This window comes from Temnothorax nylanderi, unplaced genomic scaffold, assembly GCF_030848795.1.
Source record: "Temnothorax nylanderi isolate EJ_2023f unplaced genomic scaffold, tnyl_v1.0 TNYL_tig0017_pilon, whole genome shotgun sequence".
NCBI lineage: Eukaryota > Metazoa > Arthropoda > Insecta > Hymenoptera > Formicidae > Temnothorax > Temnothorax nylanderi.
The window spans coordinates 1341351-1368445 of record NW_027249079.1 but is presented as its reverse complement, the minus strand read 5'-3'; the positions used below and the strand labels follow the sequence as shown (position 1 = coordinate 1368445).

At 38.9% G+C, this 27095-nt stretch overlaps 1 protein-coding gene across 10 annotated transcripts in view; it reads right to left on the bottom strand.

The window, feature by feature from the left end:
• LOC139768667 (pleckstrin homology domain-containing family G member 5) overlaps positions 1-27095 on the bottom strand; it is a 125183-nt gene that overhangs the window by 26595 nt on the left and 71493 nt on the right. For all 10 annotated transcript variants that reach the window (XM_071699102.1, XM_071699103.1, XM_071699096.1 and 7 more), the window contains one exon: positions 5945-6175. In XM_071699102.1, coding sequence (XP_071555203.1) covers positions 5945-6175 — 231 coding nt within the window. The remainder of the gene's footprint in view (positions 1-5944; positions 6176-27095) is intronic.

Below are 27095 nucleotides of genomic sequence, written 5' to 3'. Positions count from 1 at the left end.
TTCTGCGATATATAATTACTTTAATTGTGCTTTTCTTAACACCGCGCTCGTAAATAACTCAAATTTGCTTCCCAGAAACTTTTTTCCAACGAATTTTTCTTCTGTCTAATAATTCATACGTGAGAAAACTATTAATCTATTCTCACCGTAAATAAAAGACGTTAAAAGAGGGGAAGCAAAAAATTATCTGAGAGCCGTAGTTTGACAAACTCAATTTTCGTCGTATATTATTACGTGACTTGAATAAAACTGGCAATATGTTTCGACTTTAGTCACGACTTTGTCAAATCGCACGAAATTTTGTAATAAAATTATATAACGCTGTGTAAAGAGAGACAATGAGCTTTTAAAATATTTCGTCGATACACGCTCCATATCTACCTATTCGTTCGAATCGCGAATGTCAACGGCGAGATTTTCTGTGCACATTTTCTTTGCGATTTTATATTTGATAGCCGGTTGATTACATGCTCGTTCTATCGTAGCAATCCCGCACAAGTATCGCCGTTCATGTTTTTACGTCATAGGCGGTACGTGTAGGCGTAGCTGCAAGTAGTCCAAATCAACGCCTACGCGGCCACTTATATTTCAGTAGATTACGTATAGATGTAAACCTCATTCATATAGTGTTTACTCCTTCGTTCCTATCGATCTGTGCACATGCCGGTTTGCGGTTTGGTATTCTCCCGAAATGGACCTTACGCCGTTACTGCAGTTTATAAATAAAATTCGATAGTTTTTATACAAGCAAGATAAAGCCCCTTTTAGTGTTAAATTTGAAGAATAAATCTATAAAATTTTTTACTACGAAAAAAATGCACGGTAAAATAAATCATATAAAAATTAATTTATACAATGGCGAACAACTGTTGCTTTTAAAATGATTGTAAAATCATAATTTCAATCAATATCTTTTATCAAGCCGATATTTCACATTCAAAACGAGATGTGTAAAAAATGACGTAATCGAGTACTTTTATGTGAAAACCTTCTAATTCTCTGGAAAGCTTTACGAGGACATTGGACCACATGGGATGGTACCGGTAAAGCTCGGGCTGTACTTTGCAAATTACTACTCGTTCGTATCGTTAAAAGCTCACTTCGTTGTAACCGCAGTCTAATCTATTAATTCGATCTCATTTCTCGAAAACGACGATGATACGGGCCACGAGAACCACCGACTTTACTCCACGGAGCTTTAAAAAAAAGCCCCCCTGCGAGCCATTACGTTCCAGAGGCCTCTGCCGACCACTTGTGGCAGAAAATTGCAGTAATTTCGCACTCTCTTGCGATTCGTCGAGATTTTTATGCCCATTAAGATGCGACCTTGACGGCGAGAGTGCGGTAAATCCGGGTAATTTTGCAACGCGGAGTGCGCTCGTTCAGCTCTGACGCTTTCGTACGAATAAACGACCTGCTATACTATTTTGTACTACACTATAATTTACGGCACGTGCTTCTCCTTATGAATTATTTACATTGTAACTGCTAAATTATTGCAGCCACGTTGACAGCAATGATAAATAAGAAACGAAACAATTCTTCAGCATAATTCCTATAAACAGTTTTTATATATCTGCATATAAATCTAAATTTCTATTAAATAAATAAGAACGCGCGTAATGTAAGTCATTGTATATACATTGGCGGCACAGATTTTTTTTTATTAAAAAAGATAATTATGAAAATTTATCCGTGACAATAATTTAAACATGTAAGTACGTTGCGTGTTTAAAACTACCGTCGTAATTTCCAACGTATCCTCATTAAATCTGAGCGACACGTAATCCATTTTATTATCTAAAATCGCACGAGAGAGAAACAAAGAGAGAGAGAGAGAGAGAGAGAGAGAGAGAGAGAGGGGGAGGAGAGAATTATGCAATTATTTCCACATATTCTCCAAACTATAATTTCATTATCCAAATTATTGTAGATAAAGAATGTAACAGATATAGCTATCGATTATGTTCAGCGTTTGGTTATTATCGTCCACATAAATATCGATGGTTATTAACGACCACATAAATATCAATGGCCCAATATACAGTAGTGTTCGCAAATCATTATTAATGCTTGATTTACACTGAGCTTAAATTCCCTTGTGTCCTTTGTACATTTTTGATTGCGGTTATTCACTCGGCAAAGCTCGTCGGTGATGTTAAGCCTCGTTAATAACACACAGTCGGGCTTTAGATACTTATATAATTAACCGATGTTCGTATTTACTATATAATGAGCATCCTCTATGAGCTCCTTTTCGAAGATGCACTTCATACAACAGATTATAAGACCGGTAAGACGACGTCTTAGGAAATAGATTAGCGTCCGTGCGGCGCGGCTTTTAAATTTTGCTTCATGCATTTAGCGTGTATTCTGATAAATAACTTTTACTTCGCTCATTACGTACGCTAGCCAAATTAACGCCGAAAATTAACGTATACTAATTCTGTTTCTTTACGATTGCGTTGAAACTGTAATAAGTTGCGATGTTACGGTTTCATCAAGTATTCCACACGGGAACGCGTGGAATATTCTCCGACCATCGTCCGGCGTTGTACACAATACTCGTAGTTTTACGAAACCGGATCCGGCTAATAGCGATTCCGTGTTTCGTCCTGTTTTCGTCTTGTTTTCTCGCCGCTGCAGCGCTGCGCAGTAGTTCCTCCGGAAGTCTAGATTTCGTATTCCGGCGGCTACTCGCTCGCCGAGGGGATCACACAAAGAAGCTCGTCCCCTTCGCAACGGACGACCCGTTGAATGCCGCGTGCTCGACGGCGATTGATCGTTTAGCGCAGCTTGCGCTAGGTGCGACTAAGTTCCAATTATTCACGTGCAACGGGCGAGATGTAAACGAAATAGTGACACGTGTACACGTCCGAGTGTGTTACACTCCGGTACAAAGCTGTTCGAATTGTCGAGTGAATTATGGCGATAATGTTTGCCCGCCGGAATGACATACGAAAGTGTACGCGAGGATAAAGCAAAGAGCGGCAACGAGGATTGTAATTAGGATTTGCCGTTAGTAAACATTGTTCGTTTTTCGAAAAACATTTTTCACTTTCGAATAGAAAAAGTTAAATAAATAAAATATAACAATTAAAAAATTTGTAAAACGTAATCACGAGCTACGTTTTCCTCTTTGCTAGAGTATGAACAATATTTTTTTTAAATTTTTCTATATTTTAATATCTGAGATTTAATATTATAATTGGAAGGAAAAGGAAGATGAAGCGAAGTAAGAGATAACTCTGAAAGTTACTGCGAAATTAAAAAGAGTCGATAAAAAGTGCTTAGAGTGTGAGTTTAAAATATTGCGCAAATTAATTAACGCCCGGTTGGCAGAACAAGATAAGGTGTTTTTTGTATTGCTCAAGAGTAGCGCCTTTCACAGAGTGGAAAAGAGATAAGAAAGTGACGAGTAAAGCGAAATGGCTAAAATTTTTACGGCGATGCGAGTGATTACACGACATCGGACGGAGGAAGCTTTGTTCTATTTTCAATGTAATTTCGTTGCGTTCGCGTGATTGTCACATGGATGCGGGATTATGCGGGATTGACAAATTAATTTTATGGATATATACGGCGTTTACGCGCAGCGCTATGCTAGCGTACACAGCAAGAAAATGACAACAGGCCGGCTGGTATAATGAAATGTCAGAAACTGCCAGCAATGCCAGCGGAACAATTCCCTAGTGCAATTAAAGTTAGTTTGATTATCTCCCTTTGTTAACGAATGGTATTTCGTAATTCCTATTGCAACGCGTGACTTAATGTACTTATTAATCCTGGAATCTAATTGCGGAGAAGTCAAATATAACTCCATTCGGAAAGGAATGTTTACAAGATTTGCTATTTAGCATATAAAATGCAAACGCTACGAAGAATTTTTCTTTCACAGTGGATTTGCATTCGTACCTACAACAGTTATAAAAAATATTTCAAAGAAATGTCAAGCCTCTTTTATTTTATTTTGTTAAATTTCGATATTATATTTGTAGGACATTTTCATTTTTATCGCTTTATTTTACTATTTTCTTTACAGAAGTCATCCTTTTCCGAAACATCTTGCATATTAAATTGTCCGTGACATATTTTATTTATTATAAATAATATTGTGTAATGAAGCGTATAATTATTTAAAAGGGTTTTTATACATTGCTAACGCTCTCATTTGCATCATCTGCCTGTTAATTTACAGAGATCGGCGATAAAAAAATATGCAAATTGCCGTAATAGTTTCTCTCTCGAAAGAAATAAAATAATGTTGATTAAGGCGATAATGCTGATCCGCGACATAGATACGACCTCTGTAACACCCTAAATTACAGTAAATTACAGTAAACGCTTTTCTACACCGTTCTTTTATCATCGACCAGAAGGAGGGAATTAGTTCTGCCGTCACTCGACGGGGCGCAAAATAATTGCGCATATTTTATGTCGCCTATGATGGAAATGATGCTTTTGCATTACTTATGTCATCGGAATACGCAATTAAACGCATAAATATGGATGGTCCATTGAAAGGTCGTTAATTGCATATTACTGTCCCATCGTACACTCAATCCGAATTTCATTGCGAATTCAGCGACTGACATGGGATCTCCATTTGGGATATGGGGCTGCAGTTTGGACGATGTCCGAGATGCTTTACAGCGAGGCGTCGCTCGGACCATCGGAGGTATCTCTCAACAGTGCGAAGAATCGAGTTCTTCTCGATTGTATTCGCGAGTAAAACTGTACGTCAAAATGTGCTGCAACGCGAACCGCTGCATATCGTATGCGCAGACAATCCGCACATTTTGATATGTACAGGTGGATACAGTTTCGCTTGCGAGTGGATATCACGTTACGATTATCGTGTACATGAAATTTACCGGTGTTGAGTGGCGAAAGGATGAGAACACACGGCCGAAGCGGAAGTATTGCAGTTTATCACTTGCATAATTTTCGTGGCCACTCATCGCGCATTTCCCATTCAGTTATCGGCTTGAAATTCGTGCTCGAGCAACGGAAGATACCTACATCTCTGGCTGGTCGCCGCAAACGGCGCGAAAGATACGGACGCAACGCTAATGTTTCTTTCAAACGTTCTTTCGCGATACAATGACGACGAGAGCTCGCTTTGGTCGTGTTTCGCTTTATCCATTTTATTCATTCGTCGCGCTGGGATAAAGCGGAGTAGGAAGAGAAAACTCTCTCGTTATATCGAACTTCTCGCGTACGCGAGATCCCTTTATTTTCATACCGGAATGTGTGTATCTTTCTCCCCCTCTTTCACTCTCGAGTAAATGTGCCGTAAATATTTCGCGTTGCACACGAGGTGATACGATCTTCGCGCATATATGTCTGTGGTTACGTAACATTTTACGGATAAGCTTGAAACAATTTTTCTCGTAAAAACTGACAAAAGTGTGAGCGATTTGTTAAACACGGGCGATTAAAGGAAAAGAACGAAAGCGCCTTAGAACTTTCATGAAAGTAAAACGGCAACAGAATCTAGTACGCCAGACAATTTGAAATAACTTCGGGTAACTTTACTTCAACGGAAACTTAACGCACTCAGAGTTAATTGCCAAGTTATTTAATAATGAAACTTCGGCTGTTTCGTAAAACTGTGGTATGCATTTAGTTTTCGACCGAGGAAAAAAGTCTTGTTTGAGACTTTTACGGAAACTGAATTGAAGTTTCTCCCCTTTAATTAAAAATGATATGCTAGTAACAAAGATACAAAAACGCCGGGGAGAGATTATGTAGTAAGGGATGTTTCGTTACAAATTATATATTATAAAAGCCGCAGCGATATTCGCGAAGTTTAAATTGAGAGGAGTAAGCGAGGAAGTTCAGGAAGTGCTCTCAAGTATTCCGTCGGAAAATAAGCGCGTCGCGAATCATTCCCGGTGTGACCGAAGAGGCGTTCGCCAAATATTTGCCGATAAAAACTCACCTGAGATCGCGAGAGCTTGTGCCTGCGATTAGAGTTCGCGATCTCGGCGGGTGTCGCGCTCGGTGCGAGAAATCGAATCCGGTTGCACTCGATGCCGAGGGGGTGGTGTTGCAGCTGATGGGGCTGCTGATGGGGTTGCTGTTGCGAGGTATCGCCCTCCAGATGATGCTCCCCCGTGTCCAGCATGCTGCCGCCCAGGGAGTCCAGCTGTGTCAGCGACCTCGAACGCACCTGTAACGATAAAAAGTGACGTTTGTGTGTTAAAAAAAGGCATCCTGAAAATTGATTCTGGTGACTACATGAGAAACGTATACTACGTGTGCGATTTTTAGTCACATTATATCAAAGAATAATAATAAATTATTAACCTTATTATTATTAACCTTTCTATACTCCCAATCGGGGCGAGCCGTTCGCCTCATAAATTATTTTTTAGAATAATTTTGCCAGAAAATTTTGATAATTTTTGTGGATTTTTCAAATTCATTTTTAAGGTATAAGCTTTTATTTGAGACAAATAAATACATAAAACGTACAACTTTCAAGAAGATAAAACTTATTTACTCGAAGCAAACCGTTCGTCCCACTTGGGAAGCTTATGTCTAGGAAATCAGCGTGGGAGTTGAGAAGTTAAGATATATCTTTATATTACATCTCTATACTAGAGAATGTATTTGCCCTTCTGACAAATGAGATACTCTCTTTTGGAGCAGAAAATCGCGATTTTAAATAATCAATTTCGTCAAAAATTTATCCTATTTCTTCAAAAACCACCTATGCTGTTCTTGCAATACTCGCCTAATTAGCAGTAGATAAAGTTCAGTTTTTGACACAATACTTCTTAGTATCGCTCCAAAAAAAAGGGGAAAACACTTTTCTCCTTCAGAATTATATGATTCGATGCGATCATCAAAACTTCTTAGACAGAACAGTGAACTAATATAAATTATTCTGCTTCTATCACTGCAAGCAATCTCGCGCCAAGTATCCCCCGTTCCATCTAGCTTTCTCCCCGCAATTATCTTCCAATTACTCGCTTGGAGATCAAGCTGAACGCCTCGGAATTGCGAGCGCGAATAATGCGATCCGTGTTATTGCGGGCGTGCGCAAACGGCCAACAATAAAACAAATTTGTGGCCGCAATCAAATGCACCGGTATGCGCGAGACGCGTCTTGTGAGAGAAGGGCGAGCGAGCGAAGCGGAGGGTGACACATCAGCGAAGGATGGCCGATCTGGCATTAACGAACTCGTGGCGTGGTGGGATGTAAACGGGCACTGTATACGGGCTGACTTCCTGGGAGATAAATTCCGGGGAAACCTTCGTGTAGACGAAGCGGGTCACCGAAAGATCGATTTATGTGTAGAATCAATCCCCCCTGCTGTACCTCGACGGACCCTCGTCGTTCGTTATCACGATTTACTTGTTGTGCTCCCCTTTTTCCCTTCACTCGTCGCAATAATTTACTGCCGCGATGTGTCTCTTCGAAGGGATTCCTCTCGCCTGCTCTCTCTCTCTCTCTCTCTCTCTCTCTCTCTCTCTCTCTCTCTCTCTCTCTCTCTCTCCTTCTGCTATTGGCGACAGAACGCGTGAGGTATAATTGAACGACTGGGCCACGAACGAGTTTTCGTCATTTTGCATACGGCGGTTTTAAGCGAAGTTGTCCTCAAACGACATGTAACTTTAGACGACGCTGGAAATAGAGAAGAAAGTGCGACTGGCGTTAATTTTACAACGAAAAGCTAAGCGTGTCACTGCCCAATTTAAAGTTAGAGAGAAGTAATAACCATTTGTAAGACCAATTAAAAATAATTACGTTAATTACGGACGAATCATGTAAATTGCACAATGTTTAATATATAGTATAATCGTTCTTCACAGAAATTCTTCACTTTTAGGTGATCGATCAAAGGATATGTTTAATTTCCGAAATTATATCAAAAGTGTACATTTTCCTTTAATATTAAAATCTTTCCAAAAAGAAAAACAGAAGTGAAGATTAATCGTTGTACTTCTTAATAACATTATAAATATTAATCAGTCTTGAAATATTTTCAGTGTGTGATGTAAGGGTAAACTAATACCCATTTTGAGAACAGTTTGAAGAAAATTTTCCCTATAAAAGCATTTACTCGAGAACCCACTTCGTATAAGAATAATACGAGACACTTTCGTTCAGATGGTTCTTCAGAAAACTCTTATAACTTTTACGGTTCCTCCGAAAATAGCAAAACGCTCCTGCTCATACGTACGCCTTTATAAATAATTCGCACAATGATGCTCGATTGCTTTCGAGGCAGTTTTGTTGTAGACATGTAGACATTCGTATAAATAATAACAAGTTATCTAGTGGATAAACTTCCAAAAATCGCACACGTCGTTCTGACGTGTCCGTCGATGAAAACACTAAAATAAATATAATGTATTAAAGTGACATGACGCTTTGATACATAAACAGAAAAATAAATTTAAATAGGTCCTTATGTAGGAAATAAAGATTTCGTAAAAATAGGCAACGACTTACTGAAGTATAATTTGTTAAATCGGGAGTATAGAATGTCCGTCATTAATTACGCAGAAGATAAAATTCAACGATTACACAAATATATCTCGAACAAATAAATTTGATTATCATCTTGAAGTCCTCAAGCTTCCCCTATTGTGCTTGAATCGTCCTAAATTTCTAAAGTGACTACGATTTCCATTCTACCGCAAGCGATATAACGGTTTCATTCGACAGGTCGTGATTGAGTTACACACATCTCGGGGCGTTTAGGGCGAAAACAGGATATTTATACCGATCCAGAGTGCGTCGTCGTGTCGAATCCTTTTTAGCCGTCAAAGGGACTCCACGAGACACAATTATCCTGACTGATGGAAGCACTCGAGGCGATTTGCGCGATAGGGACCAGGCTGCTCGATAATAGCTCAATGACAATATCCGCCAGGAGTAACTCGCGAGTTATGGTCGCGCTTGAGGATCACGTTCCCTTATATATCTGCTTTTCCTTTTCATCCCCACTTGTTGAGAAATGTAAGGTTCGCTTGAGAAATTCGATACTCGGCTTGTCAATTACTTTTTTAACACTACAATTCCTCCCTTTCTTTCTTTTGATTTTTCGACGACGTTCCGAAAGTGGGTAGAAACGACAACAACTTACTCTCTCAAAGAGAGAGAGAGAGAAAGAGAAAGAGAGAGCGAGTCAGATCGCAGGATTCGAAGAGAAAACTCAATTACGCCTTCGCGCAACGGTATCGAGGACGCCGATACTTTCGTCCTCTGTACATACTTTGATGTATACACTTCCGTCGCGCGTGTTGTTTACCCATCGATAGGTCCGAGCCGATCCCTGGGTGTCTTTGATCGTTCGATTTTATTCCACCCTCGGTCTCGTAGGGATTCGCAGCTGCGGTGTCGTCACCACGATGTCGTCGCGGTGGCGGAACGAGAATGAAGACACACGCGAGATGAAAATTGTCCACCGAAGAGGAACACACGTGTGATGCACTACGATCACCGAAAAATATCGAAGTTTGTTTCTCACGGTCGCCGCAGAGGCTTTGGGTCGCTCTTCGCGACCCTCAAGGATACCGCGTTTACGAAATACGCAATACGTTCTATCCCGAAAACACGCTCATGCATATAAATAAGATCCCATGTACGTACTGCGCGCGGCTTATGGGATTCTTCCTCCAAAAATAGAAGAGTGCGATTGAGTAACGAAATTTTTAAGCTCTGCCGCGTATAAATAAAAGAGGGACAGATAAATATACAAATACGTTTTAAATATATATTTCATATATATATATATATATATATGAAATATTATTTTCTCAGTCCTTGATATGTAAATAAAACTTACTGAAAAAGCTTTAAAAAAAAATTTGCCAAAATCCACAAGTAATGATCTTCTATACAACTTATATGATCATGCGCTATCTATTGATGATGATAACAAAAATATAAAATATAAAACACATGAAAATTAGACACATTTTTAATAGTAATAATTTAGTTAACTGTATTCTTCAATTTGCTATGACAGTTTTAAGCTTACAAGTAAATCATCGATCACGAAAGAATAATCGACGTTAAAAGAGTCAACAATTTAAAGTAACTTATTTAATTTGCGATTTCTCAGACATCTCGACGTTATTTGTCCCGTTTAGATGAATTTGTCTTCTGCGCGCTCCGTTTTACGCTTAATCTTTCATTCTACCGCGACGTTCCGCTCAATTCTTCGCGAATTTCTCGATACGACGCGTTTCCCCTGATTTTGCGCGCTCTCTGATTCCGACATTCTACGAATTTATCGTGACGTTGCGGACGATATATGTATATCCGCGCGCTTTTATATTATCCCGCGGAATTCTCCCGCAGCCGAGGGCCGTAACGTATTTTATTTTACGAGAGAGTGCCGTATGCGGAACGAGTATTAAATCGTTCCGCATATGATCTTACTTCTCGCTGATGTCGCCTCTTCCATTTATTTCGCTTTATGTAGCGAGTCTCGCGGAGTCCCCGACGTAAGTCGTGCGACACACGTCAATCTTTATCTCGTGATACGACATGCGATACCTCTTCCGTACATTTTGAAACAAACATTGCGCGTTATTCGGAAGGACGCGGTGTATTACGTCGCGATTTGATTTCCTGGGGGCAATTCAAGGCTATGAATTCTTCTAGAGCGAAACGTTCTTCCTGCATGCGCGAACGATAGTTTCTTCGACGAATTTTTTTTCCTCGCAGTTGCCTTTAGCTCGCGCGTTCAGCTTCTGTGCTTCTCTTGTCTCGCGCTTTTGAACTTGCGATGGACACGCTGCGAAAGTATGGATTTCTCACGTCTAACTGAATTCGTAGTTATTCGCGACGTCTGTCCGTTTAAGAAACATGTTTTCTTATTCTCGGAAAATGCCGTGCTCATTTGTTGCCGAATCCCTAAATTCCCGCCCAAAATTCCGACTTCAATTACGAGCGCGCGGTTCCGCGGTGAGGATAACTTATCTAAGGTCGAAACTGGCATTGTTCCACGTGATCAAATAAAGTTCTCATTAATTAACCCCTTGGTTAATCAATCCTCGTCAAGTCTCGGCGATCACATAAACAACAATATCGCGTAAGATCGCAGCTGCGCCGCGCGTTAACGCCGAAATCGCCGATTCGACGTAGTTCGACGGGCGATTAATTACCCCGAAACTCGAATGCGAACCGCCTATCGATTAGTACAGCGAGAATTGAATCGCTTCAGATTCCGGCAGCATTTCGCAGTTCTCAAGCAATGAAACGTTTTCCGATTTCCGAATTTCGAAGCGCGCGGGCTAGCAAGGTTTCCTGCGTAGGCACCGAAGAAAAGAGTGTTAATGTTTTCGATAAAGGTATCGCGTAAACAATTTAACGTACGCGTACGAGACACTCGGATTTCTTCAGAAAATAGAGAAACGCGTGAAATAAAAACAGATATGAAAAAAGCAAATCATTTCTGCAGCATCACGTGCATCCATCTTTCGGAGAATATAAATCTTTTATGGCTGCTGGCTTATGACGCGATATATTTTTAATTTCGCTTTACGGGACATCTTAAAACATCGCGCAAGCTACGACCCGAACTATCGACCTTCATAAAAACGAAATATCCATTTTAGATTACAACCGCGATGCCGTTGTCGCGCAGCACATTTTTTCGCGAGTCCCTTGCGTCTGCCCACGCGGCTATTAAAATGCAAATGCGCGAGTCTCGCTCGCGAGGGCGGTTCGTAAAACTTGTGTCCTTAATATCTGAAACATCTTAAAACATCGCCAATAATGATCCGCGATATTAGTCGTAAAGCGAGTGTGTTACGTATAGTCCGGCGAACGTTAACCCAGAAAACGACGCATTTTATGGAGTAGCTGAAAATGCTCGATGGTTAATGCGCCATGTAAGTTTAATGTTGTGACTAGCACGTGGGACGCGCCTCTCCCTTTACTCTCTGCGATCCTGGAAGAATCAGCGGTAGGATCAACGGAGGATCGCTGCAATGCGGTTTCTCGCGGTACGCGTATCCCGATTTCCTCCCGGCCGCTGTTCACCGAAGATTACGCGGGTTTACCGACTGTCACGGCCGCGACTGTCAAGGCAACGCAATTTTTGTCGATCTCCCATCTAAACATGACAGACGTTAAATCGAATCTTCAATGTGGAAAAGTCCGGGAAATCGAGGTTGATGTCGTCATATGAGTGGCAGAAATATTTTATCTCGCTGCTACTTCGATCTTTCCCAATTTTCTTTGTCGCCAGATATTTACAAGAAATTACATAATTACTTTGAATTCTAAAATTAAATATTTTATTTTCAAGACATTTATATTAATGACATCTGCATATATTAATATATGTTGATCACTACTTTCTAAATTTACCGCATCAGGTACATTAAATTATTTCTGCCACTCATATGACGACATCAACCTCGATTTCCCGGACTTTTCCACATTGAAGATTCGATTTAACGTCTGTCATGTTTAGATGGGAGATCGACAAAAATTGCGTTGCCTTGACAGTCGCGGCCGTGACAGTCGGTAAACCCGCGTAAAATCTTCGGTGAACACCGGCCGGGAGGAAATCGGGATACGCGTAATGCTGGGGCTATACACTATGCGCGTTTTCGCGAATCGGATTCGCGAATCGTGCATTTGTATGCCATTCGTGCTAAGCACACATGGTATACAAATGCACGATTCGCGAATCCAATTCGCGAAAACGCGCATAGTGTAGCCCCATCAGCCTAACGCGAGAAACCGCATTGCAGCGATCCTCCGTTGATCCTACCGCAGATTCTTCCAGGATCGCAGAGAGTAAAGGGAGAGGCGCGTCCCACGTGCTAGTCACAACATTAAACTTACATGGCGCATTAATCATCGAGCATTTTCAGCTACTCCATAAAATGCGTCGTTTTCTGGGTTAACGTTCGCCGGACTATACGTAACACACTCGCTTATTGACTCGCTTTACGACTAATATCGCGGATCATTATTGGCGATGTTTTAAGATGTTTCAGATATTAAGGACACAAGTTTTACGAACCGCCCTCGCGAGCGAGACTCGCGCATTTGCATTTTAATAGCCGCGCGGGCAGACGCATGGGACTCGCGAAAAAATGTGCTGCGCGACAACGGTATCGCGCCACTGTAATCTAAAATGGATATTTCGTTTTCTGCTACTACTGATTCTCGCCGACAGCGATGCTCTTCATCAGCGTGGAGTCGTCGGAATGAAGGTCGTAATTAAAATAGAGCAAATGAGGTCGGCGACGACGGCTAATTGGATCGAGTGGGAGGGAGAATGGCGAGATTTCGCGCTCGCGTAAATTCGGTTATGAACGATGCCCTCATCTCAGAGTTTAAATCGGCAGGCTCGGAAGCACTCGCGATTCGTCGTTGACGTTTGATTGCGCGAAGTTACGCGAAGAGACGTGCGGCACGTTTTTATACGCGGCCCCTCGATAAAACGCTGATCGGGTTATCCTTAAAATATTCTCGTGAACACGTTCTATAATTCTGGGTGAAGAGATATTTCATATTTACTGATTTATATCTAGATTATTCAGCAAGACGCCAGGACGTTATTAAGAAATCAATGTAACTTTTTCAACTTCCAAATTGGTCGTCTCGTCAACGCGACGACTGAAATTAAAATTCCTTTGAAGTGACGCTTATTAAGTTAAAAGTTCCGATACTTATTTGCCTTTCTGAGCTTTTCTGATTAACGAGAAGCCCTTTATCTTCAACGATTCGTAATACAACTTATAAAGAATTTCTTCAGGAGGAATCTTCTCCAAATTGCACAAAGCATCTCCAAAATGCATCTCGTTTTTTTCACAACGACTGTCTTGAATCGCGGTTCGTTATCGTCTATCATATAATTGGTGTAGGAGTTCCGTTTCCGGAGAATACGACGGCACTCATGACGTAATCGGCTAGAAGGATCCTCGAGAGTAAAGGTTGGGCACGAGCCTTCGCGGGGAACTCCCTCGTTTCATCCCCCGCTTTTAATTGCAGACTTTCGTCATTGCGACGGCGCGATTGCGTAAAGTAAACTTCGTCCGCTCCCTTAAATCTGTTCGCACGCTGAAATTGACCATTAACGGCAATACACCTTTAACCGTCATCCCTCCTTGACCTCACCTGTTTGTTCTCTCTTTCTCTCTTATTCCGCTATATCTTTTCGCACGCCCCGTTTATTCCCGTTTCTCTTTTCGTCGTGCTTTTTGCGACTCTCGCCTCGCTTTAGCGCGCGCGGCGCGAAATCACTATATACGTATAGGCACTTAGTTCGTCACAGATGGAATTATGCTCCTCTTCGAAAATGAAAATTAATCGAGTTCTGAAATAGAGGCGTGCGATCACTCGATAGCTCATTTACACGAGTTGTTATAATCACGTACGTAAAGATATCGGCAGCTATCGTCAGAAGTGAAACGCATTCATTCAAGCGCAGAAATTTAACTTTTTCTCAAACCGTGTCTTATATAGTAAATGAGGCGGCGAGTCGCAGCGCCGAGTGCAAAATACCTACCATTGTTATCACGATCGACACCAATGGAAGTAGAAATGCGAAAAATATAAAATGCTGTAAAAATTGATAACGCGCAGATAATGAGTTGCGGTTTGATGAATTATCGGGGCCCATGTATCCAGCTCGCGTCATACATACGCGCCATTAAGCACCTCAGATCATCCGCCGGTGCGATAATATATCAAATCGAGAAGCAGTGGTAACGGCGCGCGATGGCCAGACGGCGAAATGGTCGAATCGATGATTGAACGCGCGGGCGATTTTACTGCACCGTAAACGTCGGACGCCCGAACGCTACCGGAACTTTCGCCTCTCTCGTGCAGGAGAAGAGTTTCGCCGGATAGCTAGGGAAACTAATTGCGCGACGACGAACTGCACGTGGATTTTATCACGCGTAAAAAGCTTCATAAACGGTGGCCGGACATTCGTTCATTCGTTCGTTTATCGACGAGGGTCTGATTTCTGTCAATTTAGCGAAGGGCCTCGCAGCTTTTTGTCAATTCAGCAAAGAGCACGTCGCTAACGAGAGTCGTTCGTTCGTGACTCGTGACTCGTGACAAGGCGTAATTTCGCGCAGGAGATGAAAAATTGACGAAAAAATATTTCGCTCACGATTGGAAAAAGGGCAGTCTCTTGGCGCTGCATTCTTGATATTTCTCGAATAATTTCAATATGAGTTTTGAGTTATATTCAGACATGATAATCATCACGATATAATGTCATATTATTATAATTATTATAGAGATAAAAGTGATTGTCACCGAGAGATGCCGTCATTACATTTCATCCTCTTCGCCACTCTTCGCGATTTAATTTTCAATTTAATGGGCAACGAAGTCACAATTGCTGTTTAATTAATTATCGCAATTTTGCGTTATTTTCACTATGGCATCATTGTTTTCATATATTACATATTGTTATTTAATTACCGCAGAACAATCGTCGTGCCTGGCAAAATGTGATTTATAAATATGCATATCAAAGTACAAAATGCGCCCGTTTGTTCTTGTTGTATAACAGAATAGAAACACGTCATTTATTGTTTTAAGCTCGCGGAAACGCTGATGAGTTGCGGTTTAAATTATTACTGGCGCACGTTACGCCTGCAGCAAATGACTGGAAGAGCTTTAGCGGTAGCTCTTCGCAATACACGTCATCTTGTGCTGTCATAAGCTGTTGAGCTGAACACTCCGAATGCGTTTTGTTGAGGCAATTATTTATTTCCGTCAATTATGATAATATGTTGTATTAATTAAAGGCATTTGAGCATTTGGTATTCAGTACTTGTATTCTTCAGATCTGCCTTCTTTCCCAAAAGCGAGCTTTGCGGGATTGTCAGAAAATAAGCGTGTGGACATTTTGAATCTACAGAATAGCCAGCTCCAGAATCTCAATTTTATCAGAATTAGGAAACCGATATCGGATATCCGATAGTAACTACATCGTTAATTAAATACGGAAATTAAAACTTGGGGAAGTAAGGTCCACTAACTATTACACTCTTATTTTTACAGAAATCGATTTACTTCGGCGTACGTACGACAGATATATCTATATGTATCGAAAAACATACTTTTTCCTGAAATTTTCTTTTTGATCTAAACTCCTCGATTACAAGATGGACGAAGCTCTCCGCGTTATCTGCAACTATAGCGAAACTCGACGAACCACTATTCGTGGCGGAGTTCGGGTACAGTCAGCATATTTGCGGGAAACGACACGAAATAAATTCCATCGCAATAGTCCCCTCTCGCTCCGTCGATGGGAAACTTGGGGAAACTGTGGCCCAAACTTCACGAGAATTTTCCTGTTTAACTTTTAATGCATCTCAACGTGCTTCGATCAGAAATGCTTATTATTAGAAGATGCAACAAACACCGTTGAATAACGAGAGTTTTATGTAATAACGTGTTATATGACAGTTATATATAGGTAATAACGCCGAAAATAGAGCGATAAGAATGATTAGGAACACTTAATTTGGACTGGAAAAAATATTGAATAAGTCTCGATTGTCATGTAATTTTTAATAGTAAAATGTATATTGTTCACAAATCACTTCTTCGTTATTTTCAGAAACTTTGTAAAGGATGTGCTAGATCAAATTCTTATAGTTTTTCTTCTTAAGTCTTATTATGTTTTTCAAGATGTGAATTTTATTAAATTTTTATAGTTTAGTTGAATAATTTAATAAATTGCATCAGTTGAAAGTTAATTTAACAGTTGTTCATAAAATTATTAGATCCTAAATTCGACAACGATAATTTATTACCTTTATTCAGAATTTTTTTGAATCAGCGAATTTCATGTATTAAAATTTTTCAGATATATTTGCAAATTTTCGAAATACGGGAATGTATCGAAAAAATGCGACGTGCAAAATTGCATTCCATGTAGCAAGAGGAGTGCATCAAAGTGTCGACAAATTCACTGGTATCATGGATCGCGCGTATACCTTCAAGTATCTACGTATACCGCGGTATATAAGTTTGTGTTGTGGAGAATCACTTAAAGAAAACAGGTGCACTGAGGGGAAAAGTTTGCGCGAAGCAATATATAGCGGAGAAAGTTTCGATTGGTATGGCAACGTGCTTTCCTCGGCGCGGCTGATAAGGAAACGCATTATCGGCATCCTTACTGCGTTCTGAAACTACGAAGGGGTTCGAATATGCTTCGCGATATTAATATCCACGCTATCTCCGGACAGTATAGAACGGCGTGTAAAACATTGTTACGGATAGCATCAATCTTGTCTATCAAATCGGCGCTTCTACTAAAAACAACGCAACAGGAGCTGGAAAAAGATTAGTTCAATAGCGTTTAATGGGTTTTAAAAAATATACAAATCAACACATATTTATTACAATTGCATTGTGTGCAAGAACATGAAATAACAATCCTATTTCATTCTCTGAATTATTTTTCCGACCTCCCGTAATATCGTTTGCATATTCATTTTTGCATATACAAGAGCTAATCAATCAGTAGCAGTCAAAAATACCAGAAAGCCATCTAGTATGTACGAAACAACGTGAAATTATTTCCGTACGATTCGGAATATGTATAATAATAAAAGTTATTTTCAGTATCAAAACGAAAAATATTAAATCCGCACTGAAAATACCATTTCATTCTTGTTCATGCCCAGATTTAGTAATTAAAAGTTGCACGATGGACGAATATGATGAATGTTTCGATTGTTAAAACGCGGACATTACTTCGCGTGCCACGTTTTAGCAACAAAAACTGGGACAACGATGTAGCGACACGTTTGAATGAAACTGAAATTAAGCCGCTTTACAGCTGCGTATGATAAATGGTTGGCTGCAGTTAACAGATCTGATAGGAAGTTACACGACAGTCGAATAGCAATTAAATCTGATTGATGAATACCGAGAAGTCCAACCTACAAGAAACTATTGCTACTAAGGATTTAATCAGCTGCATGTATATATATATATAGACTGAATCCAAGCGATATTATACTGAGAAAGTAATCAAAGGAATAACTCATCTCAAAAGATAAAATAGAATTTTTAGATGCAATATTTAATAAACGTTAAATACGCGTAATATAAAAATATATAAATATGAGAACAATAAGTAATGAAATACTTGTAACGTTTGTATTGTAACATTTGATTTTTTCAAAATAGAAGCTATTAAATTATTAAACGCTCTTTTGTATTTTTCCAACAAAAAATATGTTATTTACCTTAGACAGTTTATAGCCCTACTGTATAGCCGCAAGTACCTGCGTTATAATATTCGCTGTTGTTGGCAATTAGGATAGGTCCCTGGCGATTATAATTGCTAATTTATCATACTTAGCCTAATTGTGTATTGTTCGAAGTTTGCTGATTTATACCTCGTAAAATTCCACAAATAAGCTTATAGTGCTATATCAATTCTGCCAAATTAAAATTTAACAAACCATATCAGTTATTGAAAGAATGTTGTAAGAAGGTTGTAAAAAAAATCAAAAATGTTAAAATTTAAATTATAAGCTCTTTTATAAATAATGTCAGCATGGATTTTTAGATTTTTTTCACCGATTAGTATTTGAGAACATTTATAACAAAGTTAAAAAATTTTCAAGTTTTAACGGGAAATTGCTGCGTATCAATTATCAACAAAAATAACTATTACAAATGTTAAAAACTGAATAAATTTATGTTCAATATATAAAGAATATCATATCAAAAGTACCTTCAAAGATTTAAAAAAATATCATAATTTTCCTGTAATATTAAAGTACCGCGGTAGAATCGCAGTAATAAATTATAATCAAAATGTGTATTTAATCGAAATTTACTTAAATACTTAAGGACCACAAAAACTCAGCACAAGATGGATAGATTCCTTTTATGTCACATCTCAAGTACGTTGGCTTCAAGGGGTTTGCCGTATAAAATACACATAGAGAATTATGCGATAAAATTTACTGTGATATATAAGTGACATTAAAAAATCTTTGCTATAAATGTTTTCAAAAACTAACCGGTGAAAAAAATTTACATGCTAACATTATTTATGAAAGAGCTTATGTTTTAAATTTTATGCAATTCTTATACATTTCTGATTCTCCTTACAATCTCTTTAAAATTGCAAGAAAACCATATCATATTTTTGAATTGTTGAGCATTTTTAATGTTCTCTCAAATACGTTACTAACAATAAATCTTTGATATAATCAACGGTGAATTATTACAATTTATTACTCAAATAGCATTAAATAAAAGACAGATAAATCCTTTGTTTCGATCTTAAATACGAGCTTTTGTTTCTATTATACATTTTCCAATTTCCAGTCTCGTTGAAAGTTTCCTCACCGAAATGTGCAATCCGTTTCAACCGGATATAAGAGGATGACGGAAGTTGAGTGAAACATCTCCACGCGGAATTTCTGTCCTGTGCGCGCCGCGCCACTTGACAATTCACTTAGCAAAGTCTTTCTCGGCGTTTATCTTCGCGCAGTTATTATACAGTGCGCGACAGCATAAAAACGGTTAAATTCGCGTTACGGCTTTGCTCTACAACTGTTTAACAAACTTGCCGAGCATCATGTCGTCACGTTTGGCCGAAGTGCATTCGTACCGAACGGCGAACTGAATAAATACGTAAAACTTTACAGTTTGATCGCGAATGCGAACTTTCGCCCTTTTCTCCTAACCTCGGCTTATCCGCTCCAACTGGCTAAAACATCCGCGTGATGAAGCAAGAGGAGGAACGTGCGGTTGTGGCAACTGCGAAAAATCCCACGAGACGAATATAAATTCGATCTATACGTCGTAACCGAGAATGCAAAAGTAAAATTGTGGTAAATAGATAAAATCAAAAGACTCTTAAGAACGAAATTACCTGTCGAAATTAAGCAGATTTTTGCATTTAATAAATATTTTATATGAACATTTTATATACATATATATTTTCTACACTGAACATTATAATTTATTCGACGAAAACATGAATTATTTTTCATGGAAATGTATGAGAGAAATAATAAGAGGATAAAAGACTTTGGTGATGTTTATGTCCGAAAAGACTTGGATAAAAAATTAATTTCCGAGAGATTAGTTTGAATTTGAATATGAGAGAAAAATGTGTCATTTTTAGTAAATAGATATTTTATACTCTGACAAATTGAAAAATACATTCTTACATTAATTTATGATTAATCAGCAGCGTCGTTTATATATAAAATGATATATTTCAACTTAAAAAAAAAATTAGTTGTTCTAATTAAAATATTAATATGTCTTTGTAGAATTCTTGAAAAACGCAGAACATAATTAAAAATGTAGAAACATTAATTAAAGATGATTTACGACCTTTTTTCTGCGAAATAAAATGACTAGATATTATTAACCCTTGACTAAAACATATAATTCTATAAACATTCGTAATTTAACCCTTGAATGCCCCACCTCTCAAGAATCTCGTAAATGACACATGGGGACTAAAAGACCCCAGCATGAAAAATGTCTCCTTACTCATTGATTTTTTTATATTTAGTTATGAAAATTATTTTCAATGTTGTTCAAGGCTTAGAAAAGAGAACAAAATGCTTATATTGTTAAAATTTCAATTTCAACATAGTATAAAAAATTAAGATCGCCAACAGTTAAAATGTTGGCTCCAAAATAAAAAAAAAATAAATAATAAATAAATAAATATGAGCTCCATATTTGGCGGAAACATTTGAAAATATATCATTCTAAAGGGTCTGGGGTCCGCTGGACCCCGGGTGGCATTTAAGGGTTAAACTGTAATTTTAAATTTATTACTTTTTCAGTCATTGTTTAAATTTTGCAATTAGATTTATATATCTATACAACTTCGTAATTTCAGTTGCATTATGTGTACATATGTAAATTACAGAGCTGCCTTCCGGCTCGATTGGTATTACATTACGTAGATACTGGATACAAATCACGAATCAACTAAAATTGCAAATTTGTCCAGGTCTCCAATTCTCGCCGTGGGTGTATTACTTCGCGGGGCATGCAAACGTGTTCCTCCGCTTCAACAATTTCTACAACGCAAGCATTCTATTTTGGTTTCGGAATTAACGCTTTCCGGTTGACATGAGCTCTTGAGATCCATAAGTTTCATTTGTACATGCCCATTTTATTCGTGTCTCCGTTTTACAAACATTTTGACAATTAAAACAAAGTAATTTTTTCCTGAAAGACCAACGCTAGTCCGACTTTTTGCCTATCGCCGACGAATACGCGTATACATACGTGCAGGGCGTCTAATTTCTCGTCGTCAAAAATAGTGTTAAAAAATATGAGACGTTGATTCAGAAATGACAAACTTATAATTTATGCTTTATATATGCTTTATTCTGCTCTCGCATATCATTGGAATGTGCACCGTTATTAATGTGTAGACAGCCTATTGTCCGATAATAATGGACCACGACTAGAACATTAACCGCCCTGATAGTCCACCTATAAACCTAGTTCATATCATCCAAGATTGTGGACGTCCGATGCTTCAGTAAACCGCAATAGGTTGGCAAACCTATTCACGTGTTAAATTTTCGAGCTCGATAACCAAGGCTATTGAGATGTTCCTGAAAATTTAATAACTTCTAGTACTAAGGGCCTCTATATAGTTTGCTCGGTACATTAGCCTAAGCGTAAAAAAATAATTAAACATTGCTCCGCTATATTCAGTTTACTGCATTACAATTATTTAATATAATTATTTAAATCTCTTTGATGTGATCACGTTTCTTTGCAGAGGCAATCAAAAATTTCTTTAAAAATTCGGATCAATTCACAAAGCATATAGGATTTTTTTTCTTTAACTAGTGATTCGCGTTACGTCTCTTTAACGTTGCGATTTGCACCAAATCGACCGCGACGGTGTTAAAGTTTTGATTCATATATAGGAAAGCTCTCGGAGAGCTCTCATATGTCACCCGTCGCTTCTCGTTTAACCGTCCGTTTTCCCGTCAGTGGATGAGGACGCTAAGCCGACGGTATATAGTAGGTATAACAATATCGAGCTCCGTCCCGCACACGGAAAGCTTTGCAAGCGGGAACGTAATTTCAAGGTTCTCGTGCGCCAGTTGTATTAAATCTAGAAATTGGGCGTGCTGCAAAACCCCCCGACCGCAGTAACTTCTGTTTTGCGACAGGGTGAAGCAAAAACGCAACTGGGGATTGAGCCTGTCTTGCCACTGCTGGTCAATTTTGAAATCAGCCCGCTTACGTTTCATGTTTCATTGAGAAAATTTGAATAATTGTTATATGTCGAGGAAAATTTAACAGGATTTTTCTGTCTTGTTAATTAAGTTGATTAACATAGTGAGTTTAATAAGTCGCCATTAAATATCCTGGTAATCATATAGGTTGTTCAAAATATCGAGAGGAAAGATTGATTAATTGTCAAATAATCTTAATTGACAGTTAATAAAAAAAAATCTGGATGTAGGATATCACATTTGGATCCTAATTTAATATCAAAAGCCCGCGAGTGTGTCAGCTTCGTTTACTCGTTCCTCATTTTCTGCAATACGATGTTTAAGCCACCATCTCGCATCACGGCAGCTTATTTATTATGCACATGTGGCTTATTTATCTTATTCTACATAGTACTTACACGGCTTACGCGTTATCGAAGTTGAGCCGACGCGATATGCAGCAGTAAAGCAAACTATTGCATAAGTGGAGCTTAAGGCAAGTAGCTCGGGGCCATATTTCGTCAACGCCTTACCGGGAGCACAAATACGTCGGCACGGGGAGAAGACGTGCAGCTGCGAAACTTGTTAACTCTATTACATAGGCGAGGGGCGGGGGGACATAGGGCCCGATTTAATCGCATAATCGGTAAATTGTATATCAAATCGTAAACTGGCGCTTCATTAAGTTACCTGCCGTATCTCCGAGCGTGATCGTAATTACTCTGAGGAACTAATTAGCGCGCGTCGCCGCGACGCGATTTGTCATCGTTTATTGCCTCGGGACGAATACGCTCGCTGCGATTATTCTGCAAGTTATACAACAATGGGGGATTCGAATGACGAAGCGTCCCGGCGCATGTGTGTGTGTGTGTGTGGGTTGCTTACGCTGTCATGCTGTAGATACAATATAGTATTTGTTTCGTGAAACCTTCATTTGTAACGATTACAATTTAATTATTGTAACCTTGTAAGACACGATAAGACTTCAAAAACTTCGAATAACAAAGGGAGCAATTTTTAATAATTTTGTCGCATAACAAAAATCGGCGAATTCTTTAGTTTAAATTAGTTTAAGTCGCAACTGTCTAGAATAGGCTGTAAATTTAAACAAACATATAATTGTATTCTTTTAATACAAAATCGAGGTTTTGTGATCTTTTCTTTCAGTCCCAATATATTTCCATGTATCTATATTCGCAAAAAAAAAGAGGATTGTATCCCTGTACGCGATAGATACCATGTGATGGATAGCAATTTCAACTCTCGGGAAGGCGGCAAAATTGGATTCGAATAGCAGCTTGCAGGCGGGCGAGTCTCCCTCTTAAATCGATATATTTCCCGAAATTGAGAAGCACTGTTGAAGTCGATAAGATTCGATGATGATGGAGGGATAACGCCAAAGGTCCTCGCGCGGGAAAGTAGAAAACCTTTGAGGTTTAAGGCCAGACTGGCTGTCTGGCATCGCGCCAAAGATTATCCCTGCCGTCGCTCCCGAGACTTCATAACCGAGCTGAGTGAAATCGCGAACACATATAACCACACATATATGTGTATGTATATACACACCAACGTGTCATCGGTTCCCGCGAAACCCTTCTGATCCGCGCCACCTTTTACACAACCTTCCCATATTTCCCGTCAGTCATCAATCTCTCGCAAAACACTACCTCTTTCCCTATCAGACAAGATGGCCACTTGATGCTTGATATATTCTTCTCTCTATGTTCCCTGTGCTCCCCACCATTGTACTCCTCTTTTAGTATCGTACTACAGCTAAGCCAATGGAATTTTCATTATCGTTTCATAACCTTTGACGCGCGCGGGTCAAGTTATATATTTTTGATTAAAGTACGATGGTCCATTTAGCTTCAACTACGTATGCTCGCTTCTCAATTTCCAGGCAACATACCGCTCATTATTTTTAGTGAAAGAAATTATATTTCGCTTGTCTGCGTGATGAAACTGCCACCGATGAAAATGTCGTAAAAAATAAACAAATCAGAGAACAAATCGCTTGCTATTTCCTAATTGATTTTCTTTCCAATAATTACTTCTAAAAAAATCCGATTTATTGTTAGATTTGCCATCACAAATGAATGTACTATGAAAGTATTTTATGATAAATTATCTTATTTCAAAAAAAGATTTTAAAAAAGAGTAATTATGGAAGCGAGAAGCGTTTTAATGCCGCGTTATTTACCTCAACGTGGGGGTGGTCGAAAGAAATGATTTATCTTCTCTTTCCCCCATCTCTCTTACATTATACTTCGATAGTCGAGAGGGGTACTCGATATATCGCAGGTAATGCAGATATATCGTCGATGATGTTCTCGAATTTTTTATACAATGTGCTGCAATAATTTTACCCTAAAGTATTCATTCTATTACTTTAGCGAACTAAAACGCGTTTTTAGCACATGCGCGCTGATAAAAATCCTAAAATAATTTTACATTACATACGCCGTTTTAAAATAAAAGCTCAAAGTAAAGTGGCGATAATATTTTATAAATACGGTATGTTGACCATAAACTTTTTATATTTAACAAGACATGGCTAACTCTCACGCACGCAACAGCAGGATAAAATTTTACGTGACAGCACACAAAAAGTAAACCAAAACGCGTTAAATGCGTGCCACATACAGGTACGTATACATCTTGTTACATCTACGATATTATCATGTGACAATATCTGTAGGTCGATCTAACACTAGCAAATCTGGGTCAGCAGATATCTTTGATCTGCAATGTCACTGACGCTCAGAAAAACGTCCGAGCGATGCGACAAAGAACAAAGAAAAGAAATCGATCAAAAAAAAAGGTTAGCCAGAATATTTTGCTTTTATCCTCGTATCCAGAGTTTGCAAGAAATGTCAGATTTTTGAAAAAATTTGCTTGACTTTACTGAATTTATTACAATAATAGTAGCTCGTAATAATAGTAACGAAGTTATCTAGATTTCACTGTAACAGTTTTATATCGAATTAAATATAACTCAATGCAAGAGAGCGTTTCTTTTCATAAAATCGCTAAATTTCTACTCCGAAATTATAATGAGAAACAACCAGTAACTTTTTTCGCAAAGACAACGCAGAGCAACGTTTGATTTTATAAGAGGCTCTTCTTAAAGTAGGTGAAGTGGTAGCGTAACAAGCACGGGGCTGTACACGGGATTTCCTCGCAGATTTTTACTTACGAAGCAGCCTTTCACGTCTCTCGATGTCTTGAATCTATACTTACACAAATCATCCGTACTAACATAAATGTCGTTTATATTTCATTTAAAACATTTCTTTTCACATTGTACAAAAAGTCTAAAAACTGGCATAATATGCTGAGCAGATAAACACGTCTTGTGTATGGACCAGCAATGATTTTTACTTGATAATAATAAACTCGTTAACCTAATACGGGAATCGCGAGTATTAAAATTTTAGAATTAGCTTCTTTTACTGAAGATACTATGTAACAATATCCACGGCATAATGGATATCTAAAGATACAGAAGAAATGTCTCACATCTGGATAAGAATTATTAATTATCTCTAATCGACTTCCATTTATAGACGATACGATCGCGTGCAAATATCCACGCGACTACAATAGCGCGAGTCATCGAATGCAGCTGTTACATCAGACGAAAGGTCGCGGTGCAAACAGCAACGATAATCGATTAGCAGGGAAGTTATATCGCGCGTCAACGTCTATCCAGCCGCGTCTGATAAAAAAAAAATACATAGGAAAATGGAGGGGAAAAAAAGCAATCGGGCAACCGAACCAAAGCGTAGATTAGAGACCGCGCCAGCTGTTTAATCGGAGCGATCAATTGACTAAGGCGTCCATTCAGGCATGATTGATTGATAAATTCAGACGGAAGCAGGTAGACGGAGCGGCGGAGCGAGATAACGCATCGTTCCACGGTGTATTACGGCAGAATTTCCGAAATCTGGGACGACGAGAGGCAATCTCGCGCGCCAAGCGGCAGTATAGGCGCCTGCTTGGAACCACGTGGTTCGGTAGTCAAATAAATATTTTTAATATTCCAAATATTTCTCTAGCAATTTGGCAACCAACTTATCCGCCGGAGGTATTCATCGATATTAGGAATGTGCGGGAAATCTAGTGAAAATACCGCGAAATCGCCCGGCATTCCGCTGGCATGGATATTTTACGACAGAGACGATTTGTTTCGCGCATTTACGACAGAACGTCCCCATTTGGGGCAGCCCGTCGACGAATAATGCATTCGTCGGTCGACGAGAATTGCGAGAACGACTGTAATGCACGGCCGCGGGTCCACTCGTTGCGTTGGGCATTACAAAATTAATTATCGTAATTTACCTGAGATGTATTCCGCAATAGCCTATACATAGTATACCGAAATGGCTATTGCTTAGCGCCACGAATGGAATTTAATGAAAATGTAATTTTGTTGACGCAACAAATGTTCGCTTGATATATGTCTACTCAATATGAATAGAGATATTGATATATTGTTTTGTCGATTAATATAATATAACATAAATATATATAGATATTGACAAAGACAATAATATGTAACAATATATATATAATGCGACAGATAAAACTACATAGCATAAAATGCATTTCTTCGAAGGAATTTAAGTCCGAAAATAATAAGACGCTTTTTTGTACTCCGAGTAGAGTAGCGAAAGGAAAGAGATCTTTCCTTTTATCACGAGAAAGCAGATTGTCCTTGGACGTGGAAAGTAAATCCTATCTAAGTCTCAGATCCGCAAGGCAATTATCAACTCCTTTCATCCAATAAAAGCATTCGATTGGATCCGAGTTGTATGATTGCGCGGAGAGCATTTCTGCGTAGATAGCGTCAAATGTTTCTTTTTCGTCGAACGTTTTGTTCGGTTTTGTCGATCAGCTCG